The sequence below is a fragment of the Cnephaeus nilssonii genome (genome assembly GCF_951640355.1).
Source record: "Cnephaeus nilssonii genome assembly, chromosome: 18".
Classification (NCBI taxonomy): domain Eukaryota; kingdom Metazoa; phylum Chordata; class Mammalia; order Chiroptera; family Vespertilionidae; genus Cnephaeus; species Cnephaeus nilssonii.
Window position 1 is genome coordinate 46,046,729 of NC_137089.1, and position 23,433 is coordinate 46,070,161.

General features: G+C 40.3%; 1 protein-coding gene across 4 annotated transcripts in view; it reads left to right on the forward strand.

Annotated features, from left to right (window-relative positions):
• NSMCE2 (NSE2 (MMS21) homolog, SMC5-SMC6 complex SUMO ligase) overlaps positions 1–23,433 on the forward strand; it is a 268,435-nt gene that overhangs the window by 109,749 nt on the left and 135,253 nt on the right. The window contains exon 5 of one of the 4 annotated variants that reach the window (XR_013814914.1): positions 16,308–19,030. The exons of 2 other annotated variants lie outside the window; for them this stretch is intronic. Coding sequence is in view for 1 of the 2 variants with exons in the window: in XM_079795880.1 (XP_079652006.1) it covers positions 16,308–16,528 (221 nt within the window). In the remaining variant the exon portion in view is untranslated. Of the gene's footprint in view, positions 1–16,307; positions 21,746–23,433 lie in introns of those variants that run through there. One more of the 4 variants, XM_079795880.1, reaches the window with a different exon arrangement.

The following is a 23,433-nucleotide window of genomic DNA, read 5'->3' on the forward strand; positions in this document are numbered from 1 at the left end:
ATTTACTGCTAGTGTTGCTATCCTGCCTAGAGCTTGACATTGAACAAGTTGGCAGCCTGTATTGCTACATTTTTTCTAGGAACTCTGAACACATTTCATTCTTGTGAATTCGCTTGTGCAATGATATTAAATAGAGTAATATGTTTATTTTGTTTCAAAGTCAAATGAATTTGAGAATGGTGAAACAAGTATTTTTCTTGGGCTTTCTGGAAAGGCCAGATTCTCAGAATTCTCCTGTGGTTCAAAGACTTACTTTATTTTATAAAGAATTAATAAAATGTCACAGACGTTTTATTTTAGAGGCTTGGGCTTTTCTGATTGAAAACATCATAAAACCATTGTCAAAATGAGCTTAGTAATACTACCAAGTAGGATTCATTAATTTTCTGACATAACCTGGATCATGCCATTCAGAAAGCTTTTTCTTCTTTTTTTTTTATTTAATTCAACATGCAACATAGCCTGCCTTATAGTTAAGTTGGCTGTATGACTTATAAACTTCTCTCTTGTTAGTAAAGATTAGATAATGAGAAGTTCATTGGTTTTGAAAGGCAGACCAAACCCACCCACAGGAGTTCTTATTGGCGCTTTCACTGCACTGCACGCCTTTCCCTGCGTAACCCCTGCGGCCGCGGCCACGGCTGCGGAGGGAGTGAGGCGCTCGCTGGCTGACTGGAGGGAAAACCTTGGAAGGATCTGGGCTGGGGTCAGAATGGCTGAGAGTCTAAAACTGTATATATGAGGATGGTTTTCCCTTGATGTTGCAATCTTTATTTTAACATGTTTTTGTGTTTAGTTTTTGGAGTTGCCTAACAATATAATTTCAATTGAGGCTTAGTTTCAGCTCTTTTATTATAAACTGTTGGGAACACAATTAAAAAAAAATTTATTTAAAGACACTATCATTTTGCCTTAAGATTTCCATGATTTGTATTCAAGGAGTTTTCCTATGACAGCCTAAATGAGCCTAACCCAGTGCTTGATATTATTTTGAAATTGTTTTACCATAAAATTCTTACATTAGAAGATGTAACTCTGGTGGAGAATTTCAACACAGTTGCATAAATTGTGTTTCATATTACAACTTGTTCTCTACTTGACTTCATTGAAATGAATAAAAGGACTCTTTCAGAAGGATCTGGTGAGTTAGCATCATTATTTAAAAAAAAAAAGTGAAGAACTTACTCATAATGTGTCCTGTGTTGCTAAGTTTTCAAAGTTAGCTATCTCAGCCACACCCAAAGCCTTTTCAGAAGACTGAAATCCACTTATTCATTACTCTGGCTCAGAATTTTCATCCCAATAAAGTAAAAAGTAAAAGAGCTGAGATCGATATGAATTTTCCCTGAGGTATATGATGATTTCATGAAGAATTAACATTTGGAAATGGACTTGTGGCCAAGTCTTGAATGTAATACATGGTTCCTTATTCTGTGGTTAAAGAGATCCTTTAAACTTGGGCTTTCTCACTGGGGCCCTGTGGGTGCTAAAACACCCCAAGGTGCTTTTTATATCCCCAAAGCTACCATCACCCTGCCCTGGGTCCAGAGGAGAGAATGCCAGTCCTACCACCGCACGCCCTGGAAAGGTCGTGTGGACCCTTCCGGCTGCATTTTGGAAGCATGTGAATGAGTGATTTGTAATGGCCTAAAAATGAATTCAACACGATTTAGTTAACAACCCGTTCAGTTGTAGACTGAGGGGCTCGTCTAAATGAGTCTCCGCATAGCCCAGTGCACTGTGTTGTTATTGCAGTTACATAGCTGTGTCTTGTCCATGGCAATGTATTAAGTAAGATAACACAGAGTCCGCACGCAGGGCCTGGCATAAAACAGGCACTCAATAAAAGCTCATGAAATCTGAATTTATTTATAGGACAAATATTACAATTGCTCACCTTATTTGGTTTGCAAAGCTTTGTTCTTTCTCTTTCATTTTTCCTTTCAAACCTTTATTGAGCTCTTATATGCTTGAAACTGAAGTATTTGAGACAAAAGATTAATAAGCCTTCAAGAAGTACATGCTTAGCTTGGGAAGGCAGATATGCATATTAAATACATTAATCATATGCTTTTTATTGTTAATCCTCACCTGAGGATATTTTTTCCATTGATTTTTAGAGAAAGTGGAAGAGGGAGGGGGAGAGGGAATGAGAGAGAGAGGGAAACATTAATGTGAGAGACACACATCTATTGGTTGCCTCCCTCACGTACCCTGGCCAGGGGCAGGCATCGAACCTGCAACCCAGGTACGTGCCCTTAAGTGGGAATCAAACCTGAGATCCTTCAGTATGGGGCAGGGGCACGCTCTAACCACTGAGCCCCACTGGCCAGGGCTAATCGTATGCTTTTTTTAAAAAAGTCTAGGTACAAGGATGTCATAATCTTGTAGTAGTGACTTTATTTTTAACAAGTAACAGCTGTTGACCTTCTCTGAGCACTGACTGTGTACCAGTTCTGCTCAAGGTGCTGTGGGGTAGGTGGTGAATCGTCCCATTTCATAAAGGAGGATATTGAGGCTCACCAAGGTTGAGCAATTCACCCAACTTCATATTCATGATTCAAACCCAGGAAATCTGGCTGCAGAATCCATGCCCTTAACCATTACATAAACTGCCTCCCGTTGGCTGGCTTGGTCGAGGAACAAGAAAGAACTCTTAGAAGTCGGAGAAAATGGAAAGTTAATTCATCAGTGACACTGTGATCTCTTTTGTGGGACATTCGATTATCTTAAAACTGAGTGATTATTTTGGAGTACCTTTGCTAAATAAAATCTGTGTTGCTAAATCAGAGTGTCTTCCTCGGTGGGCTAATTCTGAGGGTTATTTACCACATCTCCAGCACATCTCTCTCAGGCTATCTGTGCTAATCCCTAAAAGGAGCTGAGGCTGAGAACTTAGTGTTCTCACACATGACCTCAGAGACTAAAATCGGCTCCCAGACCAGTGTGGGCTCTGCCACCCAGAGAGGCCCAGTGAGCGGGGCAGCTGGAAACCACTTGGCTCACAGTAGAGCTTGCCTCCCATCGAAGACAGTCGCCTTCTTTCATCCTGGGGCTCCTTTAAACTCTGACAACCTCTTTCTATCCCTTCCATTCACCTCAAACCCAACAATTCTTTTTTTTACAGTCAACACTACTGCACAGTCATTCAGAGCCCTGCAGCTCTTGTTTCTTTCTTGGCTTTGTCCAAGTGGAAGAAGTGAAAATTATCAGCGCATCCTGTCCCTATATCCTGGAGTTTGCCAGCAACCTCCCCCCACCCCCAAGAAGCAGGGGCTAAAGGTGTACAGGGAGCAAATAATCTTTCTGGGAGGTCCCCTCTAGTTCATTTGGTTCATATTATTGGGATACATTTATTTAGCAAGGCACTTCCTATTTATTTCTTGGTATACTTTACAAGACAGTGTTTTCTCTTGGAGCAAATTATGCTTGTTTGCTGAACAAAGTTGTCTGCAAGGACATTGTAGTTTTCACTTCAGGCTGCACAGCTTTTGACAGATTCTCATCCTGTTTGGTGAGGAAGAAAATAACACACTTAAACTAGGGAATGAATGCATTTCCTGGTAACTATTAGCGTTTTCTTATTTTTCAAGTAATGATGTCCAAAAGATGAATTAATGGACTCGGGACAGTGGAATCGAAGTGTATCATTGAGTCTCTGAAGTTGCCCCCACTTAGCACCCACAGATGGAACACTGAACAACTATTTACACTTTCGATTCAATACAGCCATTGTATTTATTTGTAAAAAAGAATGCATAGAATTTTCTTCAAGGAAACCAGAAGCAAGCAGTTTAGTCTGGAGCTTTTTTGGCACATGAAACTGACATATTGGGGTGCACTGTGGAAATAAATGCATTCCCACCCTGAGGATATTATGACTTTTGACTGTATTCTCATGGCTCGGTCTTTGTGTGGACTTCCTTTTAAACATGTCCAGTCCTGACATTTTAAAGTAGCATTTTATAAATTCGCCAGAGAGGGAAGGAGGCCATACAATTATCAGATGGTAAGTCCTAATCATGGGACATTCGCGTGGGTCGTTTGTAATTGAAGACAGTGCATCCTTTGTAATTGAAGATAGTGCAAATGAGGACATGGGGCGGCCAGGAGCAGAAAGCAGAGAGGTGGACAGCTGCTCCCTCTGCTCCGTGCCCCTCGTGTCTGCAGCCAGGATCAGTTCTAGATCTCATCCCTGAGGCCCGGGGGTGGCAAGCCGGTTTGAGCCTTGCAGGCCACTGTAGATGAGTTCTTTCCTAGGTTTCCACCTTCTAACTCCCCAGGAAGGAATGCCACTTGTCAGAGAGCAAATGGGAGGGACTCTTCAGAATAGAAATGTGGTTTTGGAAATGGAGGAGCTGAGAGGGGTAGGAAAGAGGAGAATCGGGGGAATGAGCACGAATGGGGGAGAACATTTGGGGAGGAAGAGACGACTTTCCCTGTCCCCCTTACTCCTCCCTGTTTGGCAAGCTGGTCATTTCTGCTTCCTCCTGAGGCTTCCTCTTTTCTCTGCCCCTTCCCTGGCACTGCCCTTCAGGGTTGGTCTCTCCTCCCTCTCTCTCATCTGTTTGTGTTGTCCCAAACTCTCTACTCTGGTTTTCCTTCAGTGGCCTCATTCCACTTTCTAGAGGGGTCACCAGTGAGTGCCACATTCACAGCCGTGGCGGGCACAGTCCCAAGTCCCTGCGGTCACTCAGCGTCTGTTTTAGAATCAGCCTTGACTACCCCACAAGCTTCAGCAGGCCTTCCGGGTTCCCTTCAGGTCAGAATGGCCCCTGCACACATCCTTGTCCCTCTTCCGACCCGTGGACAATCTCCAGATCTGGGAGATGGGAGACAGAGGACCTGCCTCCGTGTCCCGGACACGGCGATAGCCATTTCACAAATGGTAGCTACATCGGTTCTGCAGGTTCCCAGTGAGAAAGCGGAGGGTTCTTCCTGACTTGCAGGTAGAGTGGCTGTGGCTCAGTGACAACGAGGCCGACAACTGACAGGGGGTCCAGCTGGAATGCCAGCCGCGTCCTCGAACCTCCAGAGCTGGTGCTGTCTGCCTACCCAAGTACGAGTCAGATGTTTACTGACTGCTCTCTCTTTATGATTAAGGAAAACATGTCTCGATATTAAACTACAGCATTAACTCTCGGTTTTTAATGATGTCTACACGAATATATTGTGATTAATATTAAAAACCAGGAAGTCTCTTACTGGGCTAATAAAACTTTTCTAGTATTTCCGAATATGATTAAACTTTAATTAGCATTTCTTTATTAGTATTACAAAGACTAAATAATGATCTATTTTTCAGGTAGAACTGGTTTTCTAAAAATTACTTTAGAAGTTGAAACAAGTGGTTGGTGTTTTGTTCTGGGGAAAATGTACTCCCTCTGAAAATGTTTTTAATGCACCTGTGTATTCATTCGGCAGACATTTACTAAATCCCATCCAGTGTTAATTGCTGAGAAAATACAGAGGACACGCTTTCTGCCTTCGAGAAGCTTATAATTCATGCAGGTAACATACATGTACCCCTAACCTGACATTCAGTATACAGATAGTAATATTCTAACACAGAGAAGTAAAGCAATACTACGTGAAGCTGCAAGCAGAGAGCAGGGAGCTCACGAAGGCAGCGGTTAAAGCTGATGAGTGGAGAAAGGGACGAGTTCCTGGAAGAGTTGACACTTGAGCTGGGCCTTGAGGCTTGGGTAGAATTTCACTTGGAAAAGGCAGCAAAGGGCATGTGAGGCTGAGCGTATAGTATAATCAGAACCACAGGGGCTTAAGAGTGCTGGTCACATTTGAGGAAAGCAGATGTTCCAGAGGGTTGGTGGGTAACGTGCCAGGATCATGGTGGGACAGGTGTCAGGGGAGCGAGGCAGAGGGCATTTGTAGCAGAGCAGGAAGGGGGCTAAAATGGACGATCAATTCGTGTGTGCCTGGCTCTGCGCTAATTTCCTTCTGTTTTATAATCTCATTGGATTTACATAACAGTTTCGTGAGCTATTACTGTCACCACTCAAAGGTGGACATAAAAGCCCAGAAAGCCTAAGGAATTTTCCCCAAAGTCATTAAGCTTGTAAAACTTAAGCCTAGGCCTGAAGTCCTTGCCTTCCCCCTACCCCCACCCCTTGCCCCACTGCTTTCCTAGATTTTCAGCTAAGAGTATATAGAAAGCACTGAAAACTAAGGTGTTTGGATAATCTTGTGGGTAGTGCTGCTTTTTGGTAAGTGATATCTGACCAGTGAAGATATTTCTAGTGGCAGCGAAGGATGAGTTGTAAGAAGATATGGCAAGAAGGGAGACACGCTAGAAGACTGCCACCGAATTCCAAGCAGGACACGGAGAATCGGAGCTGCTGCACTGGTGGTGGATTTGCAGAGGGAAAGTGGAAGAGACCGAGAGAATTTAAGCACTTAGTAGACTGATGGTCTGAACACAGTGAGGAAGCCTAGGTTAGGTTAGTAGTCTTAACTTCTTAAGTAATTACTCACCCTTAATACTTTTGCCTGGCCAGTGTGCTCAGTGGTTGAGCATCGACCTATGAACCAGGAGGTTATGGTTCGATTCCCAGTCAGGACACATGCCAGGGTTGGGGGCTCAATCCCCAGTAGGGGGCGTGCAGGAGGCAGCTGATCGATGTTTCTGTCTCATCATTGATGTTTCTATGTCTCTCTCCTTTTCACTTCCTCTCTGAAATAAATTAAAAAATATATATTTTTTAAATAGTTAAATGCTTTTGAGCATGTGTCCAGTACAAAGGTTTTAATATTTTAACCCCCTTTCCAGTACATTTTCTTGTGCATACCCATTTTAAAGATCACTAGAATTAAGAAGAATAGGTGTCCGGGGAGGTTGGCAGGAGGAAAGGGTAGAAGTGAATTAGTTTGGCTTTGGACATGACTGATTTTGAGATGCTTAAAGGAGTGCAGTCATTTGAAGATGCTTCATACAAATTTGCAGCGAGTATTTAGGATCATAGAAGGAAAATGATACCAAGCTCATGTTCTACTGGAATTCAGCTTTAGAGTCCAGTGGTTTTCTCCCCAGTTCTACTTTCTGTATAAGGATAATTGTGGATTAAAAAGGAGTGTTTTGTATTATTTTTAGCTACATATCTTTAGTTGATTGTTTCACTGTTTTATCATTTGCTTCTCAACTAAATATTTGCAGATTTTTAAAAATGTTATCCTTGGTCTAAATTAAAGAGTGAGTGTTCTTACAATAGGCCTTTGTGTATTCTAAAACATGAAGGTCTTTTTGAAGACCTTGTGGATGGTAGTTCATTGACCTATTCAGACTTGTTTAGAATATTCAAAGGTATCAAGCCTAAACTCGTCCTCCAAACAAAGAGATTCATCCAGAGAGCAGACTGTCTTTATAAGTGGCTTATGCTTTTTAGTAACTTTCTCAAAAGTGTAATTCTCATTTCTTCTGGCCAATCCTTTGTTACTGAATTAATACCTAGAAAGCCTCGCCCAGAAAACTTTCCATTTACTGAGACCCTACAATTATATGATTAAAGGCACAAATACTAGTTGGTGTTTGGTGGTTGTTTTAGTTTGGTTTGATTTTAATTAAGATTACTATTTTTTTCAGCCTTCAGCCACAAAATCTTTTATCATTGATATTCAGAGCATGTTTCTCTTTGGGAAAGTAGGGATGAGAAACAGCTTGTAGTTCCTCCAAATCTCATGAAGTCCAATGAACTTTCTTCCTTTTGTCTATTTTCTATTCAGTGACAATATCAGTATCCTTGATGAATATTTATTCAATCCCCAGTGCATTGTTATTCTATTGTGAGCTGATCACATGCTGATTTGGGAAAGCACCAATTATTTTTTTTATTGCTTAATGGATAAAAGACAGAACTTACCAAACTAGGTCAAGTTCACAAAATGAGTCTTTGGGGCAATTGGGCAAAAATGGATTCTCAAAACAAGTACCTGAGAATGGAAACCTTCCTATTGGAGGAAATGGCAAAGCAAAATCTAGTCCACCAGTCCCCTAATCTTTCCACAGCAGGGGGCAGCAGCATGAGATATTAGTACTCACGGAGCTTTTTATTTTTTTTAATTCTTTATTGATTAAAGTATTACTTATGTCTCCTTTTCCCCCCATTGTCTTCTCCCTGGCCACTCCTCCCCCTCTCCCCAGCACATGCCCTCACCCCCTAATGTCTGTGTCCATTGATTATGCTTATATGCATGCATACAAGTCCTTTGGTTGATCTCTACAACCCCCGCCCCCCCCCCCCCCCCACCACCACCACCACCACCACCAGCTCCTCCCTTCACTGAGTCTGTACATAGCAGCTGCAATGGACGGACAGCAAATGAGGTAGAGGATTAAGGCATTGAACAAAATCCCAGTATGGATTGGTGGTTGATAAAAACTATAATATCTAAGTTTACCTCTAACACATTATCCTGTTCTCTTGCTTTTTAAGTCTTTGCTCTAGAGGACAAATATTTAGGGCTGTGAGTCATAGAATAAACCTTATAGTCTCAGGATGTTTACAGCTGTTTCACAGGTAGTAGCAGGATGATCCAATAGACAGGAAGTGCAGATTTAGTGCATGCGAATGAATGATCGCTGACATCCCTTCAAGAAAACAACTTGTTTTCATAGCTTATCAGTGAGTTCACAGTCTGTTTTGTTTTGTGTTTGGCCAGCATGCAACAACAGCACAGCTATTGCAAGAGCAAAGTGATTAGAGCATCGTAAGACCTTTGGTCCAGTTCTGCCACTTTAATATTGAAAAGTACTTGGAGTCCAACCTCTTTGACACCTTTCTCATTCCCTGAAACAGTTTTTGCTTCCTCTGTGAACTCCGTGTGATCAGAACTTAGGCCATACTCATCATAGCACAATGGAGGTAGCAGCCCACTAGTGAGTAATGAAATCACTGTAACAGGTTGTGATTGGCATTTTCTTAAAAAGGAAAAGGTTACTGAATAGTGTAGATTAGAAAATGCCACAGTGCGCATCATGCATTGGAAGAGGATTATTTCATAAAACTTTTGTTTCACTCAAACACATTTTTGTATACATTGGGTGTGAATATTTTTCTTACTGCAGGTTAGGGTTAAAACTTTTTTGAGAAATACTTCATTGTAGCATGAATCACATCATCATGTAATTATCAGTTTATAAATCTGTTCATATATATATATATATATATATATATATATATATATATATATATATATTTACTGAGTGGCCAGATTATTATGATCTCTGAATGCATAATAATCTGGCCACTCAGTGTACTTCTCTTGAGTACCTCTTTTATTTGATATCAAAGATACTATAAATCGTGCACCTGATCATTTTTCCCCTTTGCACTGGCTGATAGAAAGCTCAGGGCAAATAGGTGGTTGATCTCCAGCAAAAGTCTAGAATACTTTTGGTACCCATTTGAGATACAAATACACTGAGTGGCCAGATTATTATGTGTTCAGAGATCATAATAATCTGGCCACTCAGTGTGTGTGTGTGTGTGTGTGTGTGTGTATGTGTGTGTGTATGAATATATATATAGATAGATAGAGAGAGAGAGAGAGAGAGAGAGAGAGAGAGAGAGAGAGAGAGAAAGGCCAGATTATTATGATCTCTGATGTCAGCCATCATTCATTCGCATGCACTATATGTATTTGATTTCAGCAAGGAAGAGAAAGGGAGAGAGAGATAGAAACATTAATGATGAGAGAGAATCATTGATCAGCTGCCTCCTGCATGCCCCACGCTGAGGATCAAGCCCGCAACCTGGGCATGTGCCCTGACCATGAATTGAACCGTGATGATCTCCTGGCTTATAGATTGATGCTCAACCACTGAGCCACATTGGCTGAGCTAGGCAACACACCTCTTGAAAGAAGGAATTACATTTTGTCTTTTAATTCCTTATACCTCAGGCAGAACTGACTGACACATACTAGATATTCAGTAAATGTTTGTGGAATGAAATGAAACTCACTTGCTCTGGGCTTCATATTTCTCTTTCATAAGTTAGAATGTTACCCACGGTATCTCACAGTGTTATTGTGAATATCAGTTGAGATAATGGATGTGAAAATACTTTGTGTAAGTGCTATGTGCTTAACAAGGGTTATTGTTTGGTATGATTATTGTTACTGTTGTTGGGCATATACACCTCAGGAACTCTTGAAATTGTAACGCAGTGTTCTAAAGATGATATATTTATTGCAGTACTATTTATAGTACTGAGAGGTCCCTCTTTAGGTGTTGAGTTAGGAGACAATCCTGAACTATTCGCTATGTGCCTTTTTTAAACTTCTTATTATGGAACATTTCAACATACAAAGTAGGCACCGTAGAAGATGAACTTCTGTGTACTTATCCCCACCTTCAACAACCAGCAAGTCACAGCCAATTTTGTTTCATCTGTGTCTTCTACCTCCCCCTTCCCATGTTACTGTGAAGGTGTATTTCCTTTCTCCTCCTCTTTCTTCTCCTCCTTTTCATCCTCTCCCCCCTCCCTTTGTTTTTACTTTTATAAGTATGTATAAATATTCTTGACATTCTTTTAAAATATAATCATTAAGTACAAAGAAATGTCAGTTGGTAGTTTAGACTGAAGTACCATTGTAGTGTTGTGTGAATGAGTTATGAGTTATTCTCTCACAGGAACTAGCAGGTAACCAAGATGTTGTATTTCCCAAGATTTTCATATGATGGTGACCCAAGTGCATTGCAAAACAGTGGTCACATTCCAGAGCTGTAACTAGTTCTGGAGGCTCAGTTACACAATTGCCACTCTCTGTCATCTTCTGCGGGATGTGGCCTGACAGAAAAGTAAGAAGTCTGACAGATCACTTGTAAGCTTTTTAATTTTTATTTTCTGTCATGTACTAGTCCTCAAGCTTTTGACCTCTAGCTAGACAACAGAGTATCCAGCTGAGACTTTGGAATGCTGTAAGCTCTGCTTTAGGACTGTATCCAGGGTTGTAACATGTCACTCAGAAGTCAGATTCCAGCCCTAACCGGTTTGGCTCAGTGGATAGAGCGTCGGCCTGTGGACTGAAGGGTCCCAGGTTTGATTCCGGTCAAGGGCATGTACCTTGGTTGTGGGCACATCCCCAGTAGGGAGTGTGCAGGAGGCAGCTGATCGATGTTTCTCTCTCATGATGTTTCTCTCTCATTGATGTTTCTAACTCTCTATCCCTCTCCCTCTCCTTCTCTCTTCCCCTCTGTAAAAAATCAATAAAACATATATTTTTTTAAAAAGAAGTCAGATTCCACTTAGAAGAAAAGAATTTGTAAAACAGTAAATAAGAATCACTTATGGGGTTCATTTTTAATTGGTGTATCTTGGTTTTCATAATTGTGTGGTTTAGACTTGAATATAATACCAATACAAATAATTTAAAACCCTACAGATATTCAATCTGTCAAACACTTTATTTATGTAGAATTTTTGTTTTGATTTTTTTACAAGGTGTTGCTAAGTTTTGCTCACTGCAACTATTAAATGGTCAGTAACTTTGCATGTTCCCATTATTTCAAGGTTTTTATGCATTCCTGAAAGTAATTTTCCAAAATAAAATGAATATAAATTTACTTTGAGTTTAAAATATTTCAAGCCGTATTTGCACTAATACAAGGAGATTGCCCCATGCCCAAATGGGGAGGGTTGTGGGCCAAGAGTAACAGAGATGGAGGAGGTGAAACTCATGTGGTCAGTGACATGACTCCCAAAACGTGGATCACAGAGGAGGTCAGTTTCTAGATGTCCGGACCATTCCCCAGGCCTCCCCTGCTGGACACCCAGAAATCTCCTTCTTTCCCTCATTCATTCCCTACATCTAATGAATAGATCTTTACGGGTTATTTATTTAGAAAAATCTCTTGGTTTCAGCTTTTCCATTCCCATGATCAGGGCATCAGTTCTGATCTTTATCAGCATGCCTCTGGACTATAATTGCAGTTGAGAAGAAATGGACTAATGCATTTTGACCTTACAATTAATCCCTGCAGCAATCCTGGGAGGTTGGAAGTTATCCGAATCTTTTTTCAGGTTGTGAAAACTGGCCAAGCTCTTTCAAGTATGTTATATTGTTAAGGAAATGTCCTTGCTCTGAGTCTTTCTTCCCCGTAATGCATTTTATACAAGAATACCAAGATAGTCTCCTTAAAATGTAATTGTAATATACACTGAGTGGCCAGATTATTCTCATCACTGAATGTATAATAATCTGGCCACTCAGTGTATATCCTATATAATAAGAGACTAATATGCAAATTGTCCCCTCGACTAGGAGTTCCACCAGCAGGCAGGCCAGCCAACCTCCCATGTCCTCTCCCCCTGGCCAGGCTGGCTGGACCCCACCCATGCACGAATTCATGCACTGGGCCTCTAATACACACACACACACACACACACACACACACACACACACACACTGAGTGGCCAGATTATTATGATCCCTGAATGCATAATAATCTGGCCACTCAGTGTAATAACTTACTTAATAAAACCTACAATTATTGATGTAACACTTTACAAATTACCAGGGATTTTTCATGTTTGAGCTCATTCTACACAAACTCAACCCATGAGATTAATATTATCTCCTATTACGACCTTGTTCGGGTCGTAATGACTTCTATTTCCCATCAAAGCAATCATAAGCTCTTAATTTTGATGACATTCCACATTTTACTAGTATGCTATGGCTCTGTTTTATCCCTTTAATCATATATCTCAATGTCAGCTGGTTTTAGCTTTAGCCAGGTGAACTTCCTTATAGTCCTCTTCAGGTACCATCCTCATTTCCTCCCTAAAGTCTACTCAAGACAAAGCACGCCCCCACCTCACCCACCTTTGCCCACCCTGTTCTCTCATTTAAACTCTAGTCCTGCAGTGCCCACTCCAAGTCCTACCTTTTCAAAGAGGTCTTCCCCAGAAATTTTTGTCTTTCAGTTTTTTCTTCTTGATTTCCTTTGTCACATATGTTTGCCCTTGAATATAATTTAAAGTTCCTCCTACCTATAAAAGTAATACATGCTTCGCCTGGCCGGCATGCCTCAGTGGTTGAGCATCGATCTATGAACCAGGAGATCATGGTTCAATGCCAGTTGGGGCACATGTGTCAGGGTCCAGTGTGGGCATGTTGGAGGCAGCTGATCAGTGATTCCCCCTCATCATTGATGTTTCTATCTCTCCTTCTCTTTCCTCTCTGAAATCAGTAAAAATATATTATTTCTTAAAAGCAATATGTGCTTCATGTTAAAATATTATATAAGATATTTGAAAGTAAAAAGGTAACTTCTGACTTGCCAGTCCTAGTTTGTAGAAGTACCCACCATTGTGTGTCTTTATAGAGTTCTGTTTGTGCATAAACAGGACCGTTCATGGACGCATATATGCGGACACACCTGTTGACAGACAGGGAGATAAATATAGATTTATGTTTTATACACAGATACCGTCCTACAATTGGTTTTTCACTTGACAGTATATCTTGGAATTTTTTCATGTCAGTGAATATGGTATAAGGGATTTCATTCAAATATCTCTCTTTATTGCCTCAAATTGTTTCATGTCAGATTATTTCATGCATATACATCTTATCTCCCTTCACAAAATGAAAATGGAAACTCTTCAAGGGCAGGACTACTAATCACATATTCATTCTCTTTTCCGTTCCTTTATTCTTTACTCTTTCTGCATTTACTGCATATTTCACATTTGTGTTGTAGGAAATGAAAGATGTTTGCCTTTTATAACCCCTAAGGAGTTAGGATCTAGTGGATAAGAATCTAATTTTATCCACATAACTGTAACATAAGGAAGAAATTGAGAAGTGACACAGATTTCTGTTACTGGAAATATGGCTAGGTAGGTTATTTGTTTTTTGTTTTAAAATACACCTTTATTGATTTAAGAGAGGAAGGCAGAGGAAGAGAGAGATAGAAACGTACATCAATGATGAAGGAGAATCATTTACCGGCTGCCTCCTGCACACCCCCTACTGGGAATCAAGCCTTGCAACCCAGGCATGTGCTCTTGACCGGAATCAAACCTGGGACTCTTCAGTCCATAGGCTGACGCTCTATCCACTGAGCCAAACCAGCTAGGGCTAGGTAGGTTATTTGAACAATCCTCTTGCTGAAAATAACTGGAACTGTTGAATATGTATAAGAAGATATCCTCAGAGCAAAAAAGGGCTGAAAATAGAAGAAATTAGAGGCCAAACTTGAGGAAAAGTGAGAGTTCAGAGAGGCTTAGAGAGTGGAAGCCGCTTTTGCCTTGAGGGCATTTGCTGATGTAGGCAAATTTGAATATAAGTAGTAAAACTACAGAAAACTAGGAAATGGTTACCATAAATTTCAGAATAATGGTTTTAGAGGGGGTGGTTTCTATTTCTGGGATACTCCGAACTTTCTACGTACTGACCTAGTGGTAGTAGCTATCCTGGGCCATTTGTTTTCTAAACTGAGCATATTTATTTTATGTGCTTTTCTATACACATGTTATAATTTACAACTAAAAGGACAAGTCATGGGACAGTATACTAGTAAATAGTATCATCCCACACCTGCGTGCATGTGTATGTGTGTATTATATAAATGGGATGTGTGACATAAATTTTACATGTTGATATAATAAATATATAAATTTATGTTTATGTATAAGTGTGTGTGTGTGTTTCATACAGAGAAAAAGGTCGGAAGAGTATTCACAAACTACTGAGGGCATCCTTGAGAGGCAGAAAAGGTTTGAGGAGTAGCAAGGAAGGAACTTACATTTTGTGCTTCAAAAGTAACTGTTGTTAATTTTTCTAAATAATCATTTTTATTTAGTATGTTTTTAAAAGTCTGATTTTAAAAAGATGTGGCTTCTCTCTCGGCCCCTAAAACCTCCTCTAGCATACTCCATGCCACTTGGCTCAGTGCCTTTAAAAAAACACATGTCGTTCCTTTGCTGGATTATAAGCTCTTAAAGGGAGCAGGATGGTGTCATGTGTATGTTTACATGTCTTGTACTTAGTAAATGCTGGTACTCAGTAGAGGGTGTGTAAATACTAGAGGAAAATGAATGAACAAATGTACCTTAAGAAGAACCTAGGGCTTAGGTATCCAGCAGATACAACCTTTCCTTAGAGGTTCTTGTTATATATTTTGAGAATTATTGTGTGCCTGGCACAGCAGTGGGCATAAAGTTGGCACAGTGAATACAGGTTGATTTGAATTTGACTGACACTTTGTGGAACCTGTAGGCAAATGTGGAGTCTGCTTTGCAGTGCCCCCTCTGAATCCCAGAAAACAGGAAAGGGAAAATACTCTCTAAAAATTAAACTGAGAAATGAACACGTACCTAACAAATTCAATCCAAGAGAGGCCGTGTGATCTTAAGAGTCATGAAGACTCCTTGGCAGTAAGACTTGACTGTAACTAATTGAGGGTATTCACATCTTACACACACACACACACACACACACACACACACCCCAAATCTCCATCGGAAGAGCACTTTCTCTGCCTCCAAAGCAGAGAAAAGCAAAAGCTGTTAATGTAATTGTCACGATACCTTGCAAAGCACTCTCTGACCAATAGCCCCTGCTGCTTGAGGCCAGCACCCGCGCTGCCTGGCAGGCAGGTAGCCCTGTGTGAGCTGCAGAGCCTTATGCCATTTGCACTGGAATCCTACAATGGACTCCGCTCGCCCGCCTCCATGTGCACCCAGCTTCCCTCTGGCAATTGGCCTTCCCACGACGATAATTCACTCAGGTCAATACCGACATCAGGGTACCCCATTCCTCTGTTAGTCACTGTTAATAATAAAGTCGCTTTCTTTCTTTTGTTTTTATTTTATACATCAGTGTCTTGTGAGTTTTGTTAGCATGAGTCTGCATTCCTGGGTGCAGTCTGTGAGGGTATCAGTCTGCAAGGCTCATCAAGGTAGATGCTACCTTGTGGGCATCTGTTGGAGTGGCCTGCTGTCCTCCTGCTCCATGTCTCCTGTCCATTCCACACTTCACGAGAAGTCTTCTCAGAAGTGGTGTGTTGAGAACATCTTAATAATGTTCACATTTCAGTTAGAGAGCACCATATATTAACTCAGTGCAATAGATCCTTTTCCTCTGGTGAGTATTATTTGCTTGGCTTTGCAAATTTCACACCTGTATAGATGAATGGAAAAATATACTATAGATGCCCTCCAAAGACTCATTTCCCCTTCTGCTTCTCAGCCTCTTGTGGCTTCGCTTCTGCTTCTCATCTCATTGTCAGCCTTGATCCTGGCACCATACTCGGTCACTTCCTAACCTGGTCTCTCTTGCAGCAGGGAAACGTAAAGAAGATGGAGGACACAGTGAGGTGGACAAGATTAAGGATAAGGATGCAAGTAGAGCAGGCAATGAACGAGGTTATAGAATTTTTTCTTCCATTCTCATCGTCCTCTCTTTCCTCAAACACTTGCATTTGAAAGGGTTTCAGACCCCACACACTGCTGCAGAAACAATAAAGCACACATTCTCAACGACATGTTCAACTGGTCTGTGAACACAACGGGCCTTGCACCAGATTTCAAGAAATCATGCCAAAAAGGACATCAGCGTAGATAATGGCAAAACCCTCAGTGAATCCTGGAATTTTTAAAAAATTAACAGTTGCATCAAATAAGTCGACTATGTAGTGAGATTTTTTAATCAGCAGTTTTTCCCCTTTCTCTTCTATTCTTCCTCTTTCACTCCAACCTCCAGCCAGAATAACTGACTATTAAATTTCACCATAAATTTACCAGGAATTTACACAGGGTAATCCTCAGTTGTCTCTATGATTTGAAATAACCTCTCTTCTATTCATAGATTAGGACCTCACCAAAATTTCAGATAGGATAGGTAAATATAAAATCTTGAAAAGACTTTTTTTTTTTTTTTTTTTTTTACAAACTTGGTTCCTAAAAACGATGTTTAAACAATCACAGTTAGGTTCGTTTATACAGTTGGAATTCTGCAGCAAAATAAGACACTGTTGGGTTATTAGTATGTCTAATAAATTGGTGAGGCCTCTATCCCTGTGTCACTGCTGGCTCCCTGTGTTGTGACGTGGCACTGAATTGCTAGACAGGTGGTTACGGACCATTCTTGATTATTTAGGTGCTGGTTAACCAATCAGTGAGTTCTTTAGGCCTTTTGACCAAATTCACCATTGTTTGGCTTTCATTTTCTTGGGGTGAAGGGTGATGCTAAGGAGGACAGGGTCCCAGTTTCATCCCCAGGTGAGCAGGGCTTATTTCACACCAGAGACTCTTGGATATAAGATCACTAGCTACACTGTGTGGAAGTTAGGCTAGGTAGCATCGAAACACTCAAAACCAAGCCTTGTACCACTGCTGAAGTCCTCACCCCCGCTTAGTGAACTAGTAACAGCTGCCTATGGTACAAAAGTTAGCATTTCCTAAAGCAAACCAGGTATAGTATGTTTATGCTGACGTAAGGAATTACCAAAAAGGGAAAAATCCTACTCGCTTCCTTCATTAAATGTTTAATTAAGGGTGAGAGGATCAACAGTCATCAACATTTATAAAAAAATACCCACAACTCTCAAAACTACCAGTAATTTTCAGAACTTTCATGCCTCTTCTCATTTTACCAAAGTACACGATATATTGTCAAGATTCCTGCACATGGGGAAGTCCATGGACTGCTCTAAATAAAGACAGAGGAGTAGAAGGAGCCAGAGAAAGATGGTCCCCTGAGAAGCAATGCGTGTTTGCCCCTCTCCCTGCCCACCCTTTCTCATCAGCCAGGCCATGGCCTTCCTCTTCCTTTTTCTCCTGTTGAAGGTCAGAGTCTAGACCGGTACTCACTGGTCAGAGCTAAAAAGACAGCCAGCTCAGTAGCACAGGCTATCCTGCACTTGGGCAGCGTTATAACAAGCTGAAGTTAGCAGTTTTCAAAATTATACAGAGATCTTCAGACACAGGTCCTTCGTGACGAGCCAGCCTCTCACCCACTGGCTGCCCAAGGGCCCAGTATACAATGGCAGAGTAGACCCAGCTCCCTTTTGCTCTCTGTTCTGCCTTTCTAAATCCTTTTTCTGGCATCATCTGTTTTTCTTTAGTCTTCCTGGAGCCCCCTAACTCCTCTGATTCTTGTCCCTTTTCAATAAAAGGTTTACCATACGTGCTGTTTTCATTAAGTCAATCCCTGTGTGCGTGTCTGTGTGTTATGTGTGTCTGCCTTTGTTTTTGTTAGTTTGTAATACACTTTAGAATATTCCCTTCTAACCAAATAAATCCCAACAGTAACTTTTCAGATTATGGACTCTTCAGGCAGTCTGAAAACTACCCTCAAAAAAAATGTATAAACACATACAATGTTGGGTACAATTTCATGGCGTTCATGCACTCTCAGTGCCTATTTATGGATCCCAACTGGGTTTGGAATTCCTGCCCCAGGATGGAATTCCAAAATTACCTCCTTTCTTGGTCACTGGTGATATTTGAAAACATTCATTCACCAGGTACTCATTGAATGTCCACTCATTGAATGTCTACCATGTGCCAGGAACTACAGGGCACTGGGATACAGGGAAGAGGACAGTGTCGTTGAGGAGACAGACGAGTGTACAGTTAGGATACAGAATATGCAGTGGCAGGAGAAGTACAGGAAACCTGAGAGCACAGAAGATGAATGTTTAATTCAGCCTTGGGGCATCAAGAGAGTTCTAGATTTGTGTGTTCTGTGGAGAAATTTGGATTTGATTTTAAAGGGCCTTAAGTTGAGGAATGATAAGAACTGATCTGTGACTACTGGAAAAGTTAACTCTGACTGTAGCATGGAGAATGGGTTGGGGGAAGCAGGACTGGAGGCTGGGAGACTTTGGTAGTAAGCCTGGAGACAATAATAGTGATTTTAACCAAAGTACTGACAGTGTGGATGAGAACTGCTGCTGTAGAGCCTAAGACCATCGGAACACACAGATATTTACATTCCGATTCATTAACAGTAGCAAAATTACAGTTATGAAGTAGCAACGAAAATAATTTTATGGTTGGGGGTCACCACAACATGAGGAACTGTATTTAAGGGTCGCGGCATTAGAAAGGTTGAGAACCACTGGTCTAATGAGAGATGTTACTGCTGGGAGAATGTGTCTACGTAAACAGCATTCGGGAACGTGGGTGACAGTTGGAGCTAGGAAGTGGATGCATGGCTCAGGGAGTGTAGGTGGATGAGAGGAGAGGGGGCTGAGCCTTGGACGTGACGAAACCGTGGAGACAGAAGAGGAACTGACAAGACAGCCAGGAGTGTGAGAAGAATGTAAAGCAGGTTCCACGGTGGAGCCAGTGGAGCAGACGGCCTCAGGTGTATCGGAGGGGCCTCTGGTTCGAGACGATGACCTGGGCTTACACATTAAACTTCACACGTTCACCACCATCTCAGCTAAAGGGCTCAGGGTGGTCAGCAGAAACTACTGAAGAGAATTTATGCCATGTGAATTACATCTCAATATAGCTGTTGTCAAATAAAGAGAATAATGATGAAAATCCACTCTTACACACATTCTAGCAAATTGTCATTTCAAAAATGAATTAATCATAAGCATCAGATGTGGGGATGGGGTGGGGTGCAGTGAGGGAGATGTTATGCACCAGAGGAGGAGGGTAAGTTTGAATTTAGTCACTTAGTAGCCCTCTGTGAAAACAGTGGCTCATCGCCTTAGCCCTTAGAGAGAAAAGGGTTGTTACTCAGATTTTACAGCCAGATGAGGCATCTTTTCTTAAAAGGGCAACAAAAACATTCTCTTTGACATTGAATGACTCTCAAAATATCCCGCTCTTGTGTTCACCCTAAGAAAAAAATTCATTTGCAAAGACATCCTAACAAGTAATAAGAATAAAGAACCCAGTAAGGGAAAGAAATTGTAAATAGAGTATTTTTAAGTGGTATGGAATTAATAGTAAATAACAGTTGTTAATATAGTAGTAATCCAGACGCTAATGACTCCTCAAAAAAGAATAATGTAACAGACTAACAATAATAGGGATCTGTGATCAGTGTTTCAACAGTTTGGCAGAAGGAAGGTGGAAGAGCGCAAGGGAACTCCAAAATGCTGGTGTGTTATTATTGGTGCCCGTAAGGAAGGCAGGATAAGGGAAGTGTAGTTAGGCAGGGCTAGTGTAGAAATAGGATGAATAACTCCCCAACCAATTGACTTAAGAGTTGTGGGGAGGACTTCTTAGCCAAACTGACAAAAATAGAATTAAAAGAAAGGATTTTCCTTCCCAAAGTACAAATTCTAGACATACTCATTTTTCTTTTTCTTATAAGTTAAGAACACTTCCACTTAAAACTACATATGTGAAATTTTAAGTCAAATACTAACAATGAAACCTGGTAGCATATTGAAAGAATCGTCAATCTGATCAGTTGAGATTTGCTTCAGTAATGGAGTATTTGTGTATCTTTAGAAAACCAATACTATGGCAATCACATTGAGAGATCAAAGGAGGAAAGTCTTTTTCAGCCATTTATTCCCATGGGCCAAGCATCACTCTGGTGGTCCAGCGGTGAACCGTAGCAACCAATTCCTTTCTGTGTGACTTAAGGGAGAACATTAAGAAATAGACAGCGTAATAATCGCAAATACAATTTTGTTGTATGATAGATTTTCAAATCAGTGGGGAAAAGTTGGTTTATTCAAGAAATTATTTTGGAACCATTGGCTAATGATTTAGTGACTCTTAACCCAAAATTTATACGTTAAAATACATCCCAGATGAATTAAAGATTTTATTTTTAAAAGTTGAAACTGAATATGAGGAGCTATACTCAGGGAATACTTGCATTACCTCATTTCTGTTAGACCTTTTCAATCATGGCAGAAGGGGAAGTTCTTGGAAAGATGTGAGCTAAAGGATAATGTCGCTCAGTTTCTGAGGTAAGGACAAAAGCAAGGGCTTCAAACTTAGACAGTCCACAAAGCATAACATGTTTGGAAGATGTATTAGAAGGTTACAAAGAACTGAAACTTCAAGGGGTAAAACCCAACATCATTACTGACATATCAGAGTTTGCAGCCAAAGTCCAGCTGTGCTATTAAGACTCATGGACGTTTTCTCAGTGGTTCCAGCAACCTAGATATTCTGATCCTTATCTGCCTCGTGTAGTACTTAAAACACGTCTGAAGTGGGTGCAGATAGTATTTTACTGGTAAAGATACAGAGAGCAGAACCGACTCAGTACTTGCCTGAGGGCACCCAGCTAATAATTGGCAGAGCCAAGGTCAAACCCAGTCTAGTGCCCACGTCGGCTCTCCTGGCCATTGTGCTGTACTGAACATGGCTGCTAACTTTCTGACTTGTACTAGAGTTCTCAAGAAACAGGTTCCTGAAGGTGAATTCAGGGAGGGGAAATTTTAACTTAATTTGTCTGAATAATAAGTTTGGATGATAGCTTATCAACTCACAGCTGGCAAGTCCACTTGGAGTTGTGAGGAATCCTCTTCTCACCTCCATCCCGTTTTTGCCAGATCTTCATGGGGAGTGTCTGCAACTCAAATTTCATTCAGTTTACCAGGATTACTTCCAGAAAATCACTTTGAAGTATTTTTGAGCTAAATATTTCCCTGTTTACTCCAAAACAAATGAGTGGGCTTTGAATGCCACATATGTCACCAGCCTGCATTTACAAGGCTGGTTTTTCTCCACTTGTGACTGGGCGGGCAAAGCGGTTTGATCAGCACAGCCCCCACCAAGTTCTTCCCCCCCCCCCCCCCCCCACGTAGGTTAGAAGGCAGAGGCCATGGAGCAAGAATGCTCAGTGTTGATGGTCATCAGAGTTTTTAAGCAAAAAAAAAAAAAAAAAAAAAAAAAAAAAATCCCAAATCTACCATTTTCATATTTTAAGTTCGCAATATTTATCTCTTATTTTAAACATTAAAGGCAGGCTTGAGATTTTTTTTAAGTTTATTTCAAGGTGACATGAACTTTTAAAAACATTGAGAGACATTCTGTGTGTTTGCTTATTGGTATGGAAAGGTAAAGATGCACACAATGCATTTTTCAAAAAAGCATATCCTTCTCCACCCTCTTGAACTTTCTAGGCCTCTATTTTTTTAAAAAAAAAAAATCAATCTGAAAAGGATTGAAATACTGATACTATTGAATTTCTATTTATCGCTCTATTTTAAAAAATGAGTTTGGTGTATCTCTGTTAACATAGCTATGGAAATAATTGTAGCCTAGCTTGGCTGGTGTAGCCCAGCTGTTGAGCATCGACCCCGGAACTAAGAGGTTACCAGTTCAATTACAGGTCAGGGCACATGCCAGTGTTGCGGGCTCAATCCCTTATGGGGGGCCTACAGGAGGCAGCCGATCGATGGTATTTCTCTCTGATATTTCTATATCTCTACCTTTCTCCCTAAAAAAATGAATAAAAACGTATTTTTTAAAATAATATTTGTAACCTAAAAGCCTATTATTTTTTTTATTGTAAGTGAACATTTATTAACTAAAATAATCTACTTTTACTTGTTTCACTTTTATTCTCATGAATTCAGGTTTGTCTGAAGTTATTGTAGCTATAATTTCTTCTGATTCTCACTTACTTTGTCATGTCTTTTCCAACCATTTCTTAGTTTTTATATTTTAAATCAGTCTGAATCCTGATCTTTAAATAGTGATGTTTATGTTGACAGTTGATAACAATGTTAATTATAATATTAATATTAGTCTACATGTAGTAAATGTTTATGTATATATATTACAATAACACAGCATGCATAATGTGATCTATTTTTATAAAATAGATTTAAATCTACGATATGCCATATGGGAAATTATCTAAAAGGATATATACACAGCTATTGATAGTGATTGGTTATCTTTGATGGTGGGACTATCAGTGGTTTAAATGTTTATTTATGTGTATATTCAGAGTTTTTATAGTAAAAATGTATTATTTCCATAATAAAAAAGTTTAAATAATTACAAAGGGAGTAAGGCAGTCTGCGGTAGGACAGAGCAGACAAATGTCAGTAGCTATCTTATTTATATACCAGCCATGCCCATTGGGAAGTATAGCAAAATAAGCAAACAATTTCATTCTAAATAATAACATGACACAAAATGCCCAGAGAGGAACTTAAGAAATCTGTAGATCTTTTCCAAAAGCAAACATTTGTCTGAGGTACTTGAAACAATAGAATGTTAGGTCACGGATTCAATAATAAGACACAGTGATTTTTTACGTGGGAGAGACTTGAATATGTTTAAATACTAATACAAAATAGAGAAAAGTTCACATTTTCGCACAGTGTAAGGAATGATTTTTCTTCAAGTAGAATCAGTAGCATTTGGTGCTTGAGTAGATACAGAGCTTGAATAAGAGCCAGAAGATAGTAATATTTCCAACTTACATTCCTGGGAAGAAGAGGATCTCCTTGACTAATAATAGCAA